The sequence below is a fragment of the Apostichopus japonicus genome, chromosome 17, assembly GCF_037975245.1.
Source record: "Apostichopus japonicus isolate 1M-3 chromosome 17, ASM3797524v1, whole genome shotgun sequence".
NCBI lineage: Eukaryota > Metazoa > Echinodermata > Holothuroidea > Aspidochirotida > Stichopodidae > Apostichopus > Apostichopus japonicus.
In genome coordinates, this window is record NC_092577.1 from 5,167,550 (window position 1) to 5,177,143 (window position 9,594).

Consider the following 9,594-nt stretch of genomic DNA (forward strand, 5'->3'; position numbering starts at 1 on the left):
AATTTTAAAATAACAATTAAAAAAACATAAATATATATATTCAGCATAAATTAAAACCTAAAATCCCCCCAAAAATGTGGTTACAACTTAAATTTCAAACTTCCCGACAATCTTGGACGGTGTATGTCGGTGCAGTAACTCATCAAGTATAATTTGAAACAAACTAATCAAGGGTAACACGCCATATTACGTGTAAACTGAAATAAATCCAGGAATTAAATTAAAGTCACTCACCTGAAACGAGTGAACAATTTCAAAGCACGCTATTTACACAGATATTTCAGTAATATTAACAACCTGATGCCTAGCAGATTGGTCAGTAATGGTCAAGTGTTTTGACCGTGCGTGGTACAAAGCCTTTAGAATAACAGTATAGTTAACTGATATAATCTCTGTGTGAATTGGATGCAACAAGCTGGAGTTCATCGTAGACTATACTTTACTAACTGTTTTAAATCATCAAATGTTAGAATTCGCTGAAGATCTCTACAATCTTTGATAAGGAAAATGGCCAATTTCCAACGTCAAATGGATCTTCATCTTTGTTTCTCATTGGTGACTTATTTTATTCTTAAATGGGTCTTGCTGTTACATGTGGGTTACATTGACGTTGCCTCCGGTTCTTGTGATTTAGCTACCTGTAAGCAGTTTCTCAATTTGTCATTTATTTTAATTTTTATTGACGAACGACAATATATATATATATATATATATATATATATATATATATATATATATTAATATATATATTTATATACATATATGTATATATATATTTATATGTATATATATATATATATGTATGTATATATATATGTATATATATATAGATATATATATATATATATATATATATATATATATATATATATATATATATATATATATATATATATATCTAGAGATCTCTTGAACCACTAGGCTATGTACGCTGATTGTAGGTCCAGAGGTTCGAAACCGGTAAGGAAGATCGTAATTCCACTGTAGGCGTTTGTCACCTATATCGAACAATACTAGTTCTGTTTTTGGTGACATATTTTGCCCTACTCTAGAGATCAAACATGATGCTATCCAGCTCGAAAATCATTTGTGATTCCTAAAGCCGGATCTCGAAAGAGATACTTTGAACAGACTTTATGTTAATGCAATGGAAGTAAACGACAAAGGCAAATGAATATATATAAATGAAAATCGTAATGAGTTGGAAAATCAAGAACAGTGAAAAAACTTTCAGCCTCCACCGGGATTCGAACCATATATATATATATATGTCTAGATTAGTTGAGACTAGTGGAACACCAGTAGTTGTTACTCAGAGTTTCACGCGTTGAGCGATCATCAGACAACAACATAATATGAATATTTAAAAGCTACGAACATCATTTGACCAATACGTAATACAACACCATGCTTGATTTGTGTAGATTGTCTATGACAGTTGTACCCTGGAGCTGTTAGAGTACCAGCTTAGTCGACGTTTTGAATCTATTTTAGCAACGGCTCATTAAACCTCAATAAACCTGCATCTCTGATTGGTTGAATTCAAACTAGTGGGTTGGGGGAACTGTATGCGAATAATATTAAATGTGTAATTTGTCGGAGGACACTTTTCTCATTATCTGCATGTGTCCTTAATTACTCGTCAATTAATGCTTTTGGCAGGGAAAACTTGGCTAATATCTTAGTTTGCTGTTTTGTGATTTTTATTCGTAAAAAACTCGATGGACTTGGCAAAAACGTAGAAAACAGTAACAAAACGCAAAATGTTGCCTTAGAGATTGTGTGTTCTATACGTGTCTTATTGAAAGGTTTATACCCGAAACGTTGTAATTTTAATACATTTACTTTTGCATAGTATCAACCGTGTTTTCGACCGATTTATATATATATATATTTAAATTTATTAAATTATTATTAAAATTAATTCAGACCTATGTAAAATAGGATGCAGTGAAGATAGGCATTCTAATATTGAATATATTAGCGTACATTAAATACAGTATACTTTCACATACATTGCGATGTTGGCGTCTGCTATCAAAATCGATGAGCATATATTTTATTTTAAAATCGCCCTTCGAAAGATACTAATCCAAAGAAAAAAAAGGAAAAAACTAGCTACCTTTCAAAAAATAAACAATCAAGAAAATGAAGATATTTTGCCAATGCTGCACTAAACGGTATCTTATGTTACCGATGAGTATAGTCGCCCCACTACTTAAGTAGCATTATCGACACACAGGCACTGAACCAGTGTGCGATTCGAATAAAGGCTTATAGGTCTGTTGTTACGCTTTCGGCCCTTCGGCTGTCACCCGAAGTACTATTTTATGCTATGTTGCCCGAAAGTGTTGTGAATGGGTATTATCATTAAATAGTATCCACACTGGAGTCCCTAACAATCGTCCAGTATAACGACATTACATTTACATCGCCGATGTCCCCCTCAGAAGTGTTGTTTTTATACTGTGTATCCTAATGGTGTAATGCAGAGTAAACAAAAATCATTAACAAAAACAACAACAAAAGGGACGATACTTTCTTTTTTTATCATATACCGATTTTAGGTCCGATCGTTTGTTCTGGATGCCCTGCCCCTGGAGGTGATATTGTCACGGTAGACCCTTCCGGGCCCCCGCATTCTTGTCAAGAGGTCCTTATTCAACAAGCTGGGTACCCTCATGGTTACACTGGCCAAGCCTGTGTGTGGCCGTTCGACACTAACAATATCGAAACGACTTTTGGAGTTACTGTTTTCGATTTTGACGGAGGTGATGGAGATATTTTAAGGATCGAGCGAGTGTTGATTAAAGCAAGCGGAAAAAGAAAGAATTCCGATCTGTTCGACGGAGATACTAGCGACTTTGACGCACTCTCCGGTTCAACGTTTTGGGACAGAGGTCACGAGTTGACGATATCTTTCACTCCAGTTGAGCAGAGGTACAGCAATAGAGGTTTATCCCTACGCATCATGTTTGCAGATACAGGTGAGCTTGGCCCTATATGACTATATTAACTGGATTTAGGTTGAAAGTTTTTTTTTTAAGTTGTTTGGTTTTACGTCTGATTGTAATTTGCGCGTTTCTTTCTCTGACGTCACAGTATATTATAATGTCAGAGGTCAGGGATAGATAATATTATTGACATTTTGACATTTTTTTGATCAATAAGTTTATAATTTAAAAGACTCGTTGATACACATCTCATGAGATCGACTGAACTCTGACTGTTAAAAAACACAATCTTGTTCAACTGGATTGAGCTTCCGCATCTTTAGATCGAACGTTACTCAGCTAGACGGAATAATTTAGTTCATTGCAAAAAAGAATTATCGATATCACCTATACGCGTATGTCAAATTGTATATGACTTATACTTATTGAATATGTACGAAACAAATGGCTGTCATAGTTTGTGCCTGTTTTGCCTGTTTATTAATACACAACCTTCATATATAACCCCCCCCCCCCCCCGCCGGCCGCGAATTTTTTTCCCCAAACAGGTTTGCAAGTGTGCGTAAATAGTCGTTCATGATTGGTCGGAAAAGTTACGTCATCACCATAGAAACCTTCACTTCGAGGTTCTGCATCCATTTGTTGCAACGAAGATATACCCGTTCAAAATTACCCGTAGCTTTACGTACATATATTTAGATATGTTTGGAATTGGTTTAGACATATTTAGCACACTAGTATTGTATGATCTACTTTGATCGAAGTTTTCTGTGAAGGCATTAATCGATAACATCGCACAGTGAAAGTAATTCGTACAGGGTACATCACACATGCGCTGTAGGCCTATATGTATAATAACTCTGTACACAGTGCAGTGACGGAAATATATCATACTATATACACTATACTGTTTTGCGTATATTCACTCAAGACCCGTGAACTAGCGTAGTGAAGTTGCTTTTAGTGTAGGCCTACCCATTCCACGAAACAAATTCTGATTTCAATAGAACGGCTCACGAATCGTGGATAACGTAAACACGAACCAAATATAATGTAGCGTATGTATCATAAGTGAGGTCAACATGTAATCCAAGCATTAAACTCTGTACACAGTGCAGTGACGGAAATATATCACACTATACACAATACTGTTTTGCGTATATTCACTCAAGACTCGTGAACTCGCGTCGTGAAGTTGCTTTTAGTGTAGGCCTACCCATTCCACGAAACGAATTCTGATTTCAATAGAACGGCTCACGAATCGTGGATAACGAAAACACGGACCAAATAGAATGTAGCGTATGTATCGTAAGTGAGGTCAACATGTAATCCAAGCATTAAAAGTAAAGTTAGGGCGTTTGAAGGGAAACCCCTTAACTAGACTCAATCAAGTGTCAGTGTGTATCTCAGTATATGTCTTCGAACTTCCAAGCGATGGTTATTATTTATGCTGACGTCACGAGCAATCTGATTGGCTGAAAACGTAATTGCAAACCTGTTTGGGGAAAAAAAATTCGCCCGCCGGCCCCAACGCACACATAATTCTAGTAACATATGGAGGGCTGATCTGAACGCTTACATTTAAAGTATACTTAGTTATAGTCAGAGACATACAATATACATGGCTTGATCAGTTTGCTTGCTACTGTGAAAAAAATTACTAAACAGACGAATTCATAACTCAAAGGTTGTTTCAACTAATGACTAGTTAGGGAGTCTATACAACTGCCCATATGTTTCACTAGTAAGTATATCTTACCTTGTTAAGATGGTTCAAATTTCAGAGTTTAAGCGTTTTGCAGTAAAGTGTCATCCACTTTTTGTTTAAATATATATATATATATATATATATATATATATATATATGTTAATGCAATGGAGGTATATAAATGAAAATCGTAATGAGTTGGAAAATCAAGAACAGTGAAAAAACTTTCAGCCTCCACCGGGATTCGAACCACGGGCCTCCCGCTCTGTACGCGGACACCCTAACCACTAGGCTATGGACGCTGATTGTATGTCCAGAGGTTCGAAACCGGTAAGGAAGATCGTAATTCCACTGTAGGCGTTTGTCACCTATATCGAACAATACTAGTTCTGTTTTTGGTGACATATTTTGCCCTACTCTAGAGATCAAACATGATGCTATCCAACTCGAAAATCATTTGTGATTCCTAAAGCCGGATCTCGAAAGAGATACTTTGAACAGACTTTATGTTAATGCAATTGCATACATACATATATATATATATATTTATATATATATATATATATATATATATATATATATATATATATATATATATGTATATATATATATTATATTATTATTATTATATTATTATTATTATTATTATATATATAGACTGGCTATACTCAATACTCAATATAGACGTAATTGATCGAGATCAGGAAAATGTGACCTTTGCTATATAACATTCAAGGCATATTAGAAATTGTCTTTACAGTTGTGTTACATTCACATAGAGGTAACATATTTTTTTCTAGGTTTCCCTTTGGTCAGTTCACAACACATGAGATTCTGTAACTTAAAATGTACGAAAAGAATTGAAAAATCTAAATACACTGTGTATAAACTCAGTGCTATATAGACCTAATTATTTATTATTAAACTATGTGTAACAGTTTCAGCCTCTGAAGGAAATCCTGCTAGGATCAAACCGTCATAAGAGGCCTCTTACTTTTACACAGGTTCTTTAGTGGATAATCAGTTGGCTAACAGTTTTGGTTTAGTTTTATTATAATTAAACTACGACTTGTTACTAAACTGAATATTATTATAAATAATATTGCTAGCCTGCTGGCTCAGTTATAAAGGGTTGAACCTGTACTAGGTTTATAGGTTTTATAGCAGCAGCAGCAGGTGAACACCGTTTGTCTTTTCTAAACGGAATATCTTCGTTTGCGCTGAAAATAGCCTTTTTTTGCCCTTTCTACGATTTGGTACATTGCACTTTTCTGAATAACCTTTTTGTGTGTTCCCAAAAGTTCCATCGACAGTATTCTCCAGTCCAATAGGCATACCATTAAAATGTATAATTGGTGGTTTTTCGACGCCTCTATTCCGTTCAAATTTATGCTCCATTGAATCTTTTCACTTGTACGTTTCCATTGATTTATGGCAGATTGCATAATTTTCTTATGGGACTCTGTAAAACTTGATCAAACCTAGCACTTTTGTACAAGAAATTTTGTTTTCGCCTAAAAGGGAAAGGAAAGAATATTAAGCGCTCACGTGACTGCATATCATCCCGTGACGTCAATGTGCGGAGTCGGTTCAGGAAAACTTTCGGTCAAGCTATTCACTTCAGCAATAACACTACGCCGATATGACTCTACCATACTGCTAATACCAAAAGGGCAACGAATTGTGTAGTAGTAGGTTGGACAAAACACTTTTGAAAAACGAAATTTAAGTTTCTTTACGTTTCCCAGTCATCAAACTGACGTATAGGCAGTATCGTCTGCGCATACGTCTACGTAAAGTCTCCCTAAGTTTGATATTTGCTTAAACTCATTAGCCACGATTGCCTTGTATTTCTAATGCGCATACTCAATTGTTTGTCTTCAGCCGTGACTTACCCCATATAGGTGCATGAAAAAAGATATGGTAGGCCATACGGGAAATAATTGCTGGTTTATTGTCCGTACGTATTAAAATTATTACCTGTATTAATTCAATTTAATACCGGCTTTAATTCTCAGCCAATGACCATGCAGCCTCATATGCCAATATTAAATATAATTAGTACCGGCATTAGATAGTATTAATACCGGCATTAGATAGTATTAATACCGGCATTAGATAGAATTAACACCGGCATTAAATAAAATGAATACCGGCATCAAATAGACCATCTTTGTTAGGTGTCACTGCAATTTTAGTTGCGCTATAGTGTAATATGCAATTTCGGTTAGCGTAAAGCTAATCTCCCCAGAGGCCCTGAAATCAAATAGCAAAAGTAGAATAAAAATTAAATAAGAACAATAAAAATACAAATGTGAATAATAAGATGGCAATGGTAAGGGATTAAGTACATTTATAATTGACAACGGCATAAAATGTAACATGAAACATGCGGGGGGGGGGGGGGTGGTGACGTGGATTGAGGGAAAGGAATAGGGAATCGAGGGGACGAGGGGGTGGCAGCAGGCCCAGGTTCCTCCAGCTATGAATATTGTTAAGACGGAAAGCAGTTCAACTTTTAAAGATATAGAATTGTGATTGTGATAATCGAAACCATTCTGTGCTTGGTTATTTTTCATCCAGCGTTGAAGTGAGACTTTTTTTTCGCTATGGATGTTAATTAACTACATTATATCATTGACAGCCGTAATTCGTCACATTAAAACGAATATTCCAGTGGCATCATCGTCATCGTCGTCATCGTCATCGCTATCGTCATCGGGGGGGGGGGGGCACTGGGGGCACGTGCCCCCACTTTTTTTACCAAAATAGCAAATGTGCCCTAAGGACAAATATAATGTGCCCCCTTTGATGAAGAACTGTCTTTTGGATATCTTAAGCCTTTATTAATTTCAATATTTTATTTGAATTATTTATTTGTAGTCTGTACATGCTATTTGTAAAAATGGCATCCCATATCTTCTTTTTTTAGCATGGTGAACAATAAACAATCTCAATAAATAGTATTGATAGCATACTAACACATCACATATATTTAAGTGATATGGCCGGTGTGTATCGGTTTATAGCATATAACGAGTGGTTGTTGTGGAATGAGAAAGTGACCCTCTGATGTTGTGCCCCCCCCCACACACACTTGTTGGAAGCTTCCTACCCCCTGATCATAATCATATACTATTATATACTATTGACCTTGTAAAGGACGGGGTTACAAAACTTATAAGGTTCTCTCTCCACCTCTAACTCCACCCATCTCTCCTTTTGTCATTTATTTTCCATTCTAGAGGCGTCTGCAGCGTGCACTACAACCGATTCATTTACCCTGACATCAATTCTACCTTCTGCAGCGATAGTATCCCCTAATCACCCTAACTCGTATCCTGTGGGTGCCGAGTGTTATTACAGTATTACTAGTCCTGGAGGCACACAAATTGTCGCGGAATTCATCGGTGAACTGAACATAAAGACGTACGAGGATTTTCTTTATGTGTATGACACCTCAGTTATGACACCTTTGCTTCTGAGAATCATATCCCACAACGACGTGGAACGCTTCGAGAAGTTTCATACCGGTACAAACGGGTTACGACTAGTTTTTCAAGACAATCCTTCTGACGTCAAAAGAGGATTCTTTGTAAGGATGAGCTATCAAGGTTGGTATCATAAAACAAAATACCCTATCGGCTCCTAGGACCCCGAATTCCCAATTTGAACGATGTCTTATAGAGTCACTTTCTTTTGTTTATCCGCTCGAATAGGGAGGATGAGATGGTTGCCATCGCTTGTATCACTATCTCAGTTGCCGATGGCCGCGATTGCCAAGGCAAAATTAATGCTCAGGAGTAGCGAATCTCGGAGGGTGGGGCGGGGGGGGGGGGGTAGGGGATCATACATGATGACGTAATCGAGGGCTACTGTAAGTGTATATCAGGGAGCAGGATAAAATGTTAAATAGCTGTCTTTATGTGTTGTTTATACATATAGATATACATATAGAAGGAAAATCCAGAACAGTGAAAAAACTTCCAGCCTCCACCGGGATGAGAATCCCGCCCCCCCCCCCCGCTTTGTACGCGGACACCCTAACCAACTAGGCTATGGACGCTGATTGTATGTCCAGAGGTTCGAAACCGGCAAGGAAGGTCGTAATTCCACTGTAGGCGTTTGTCACCTGTATCGAACAATACTAGTTCTTTTTTTGGTGACATATGTTGCCTTACTCTAGAGATCAAACATGATGCTAACCAACTCGAAAATCATCTGTGATTCCTAAAGCCGGATCTCGAAAGAGACTTTTTGTTAATGAAATGGAGGTAAACGACATAGGCAAATGAATATATATAACAGGGGTGCACTCTATACAATCATAATACTTGAGTAATAAGCCCTCAATAACAGTTATACCAAGCCAATTTATACGCATTCACACACCAGTAGAATCACTGTGGCCGAGTGGTGCGGACTTCGGTCTGTGACACAAGATCCGGGGGTTCGATTCCTACCTTCGCCTGATGAGTCCCAAAAGGACGAAACCGGTTGTGAAGCCGATTTTTTGTTGGTGTATATATATATATACATATAATTGAATATATATATATATATATATATATATATCGAATATATATCGAATATGTATCGAATATATATCGAATATATATATATATTGAATATATATATTGAATATATATATTGAATATATATATATATTGAATATATATATATATTGAATATATATATATCGAATATATATATATCGAATATATATATATCGAATATATATATATCGAATATATATATATATATCGAATATATATATATATATATATATATATATATATATATATATATATATATATATCAACATATGCGGTATATGCGTGTGTGTGTGTGATTGCATATGTCTGTTACATTTCCAGTGCAACTATTCGATCAATAATATTTAAATGTGTTAGAAGTGCCCGTGGTATGAGC

The 9,594-nt window shown here is 36.1% G+C and overlaps 1 protein-coding gene across 1 annotated transcript; it reads left to right on the top strand.

The window, feature by feature from the left end:
* Nucleotides 1-109: 109 nt before the first annotated feature.
* LOC139984531 (uncharacterized) lies at nt 110-8,314 on the top strand. The gene is made up of 3 exons (XM_071998447.1): nt 110-640; nt 2,568-2,987; nt 7,908-8,314. The coding sequence occupies exons 1-3, from the start codon at nt 508-510 to the stop codon at nt 8,312-8,314; spliced, it is 960 nt and encodes a 319-aa protein (XP_071854548.1). The 5' UTR covers nt 110-507.
* The last annotated feature ends 1,280 nt before the right edge of the window (nt 8,315-9,594 follow it).

What these genes read in the sequence shown, in the direction of transcription:
- LOC139984531 (XM_071998447.1), top strand. Translation starts at nt 508, where the DNA reads ATGGCCAATTTCCAACGTCAAATGGATCTTCATCTTTGTTTCTCATTG. An exon ending in TTCTTGTGATTTAGCTACCT is followed by an intron (nt 641 to 2,567) that starts GTAAGCAGTTTC and finishes TACCGATTTTAG; the next exon opens with GTCCGATCGTTTGTTCTGGA. An exon ending in CATCATGTTTGCAGATACAG is followed by an intron (nt 2,988 to 7,907) that starts GTGAGCTTGGCC and finishes TTTCCATTCTAG; the next exon opens with AGGCGTCTGCAGCGTGCACT.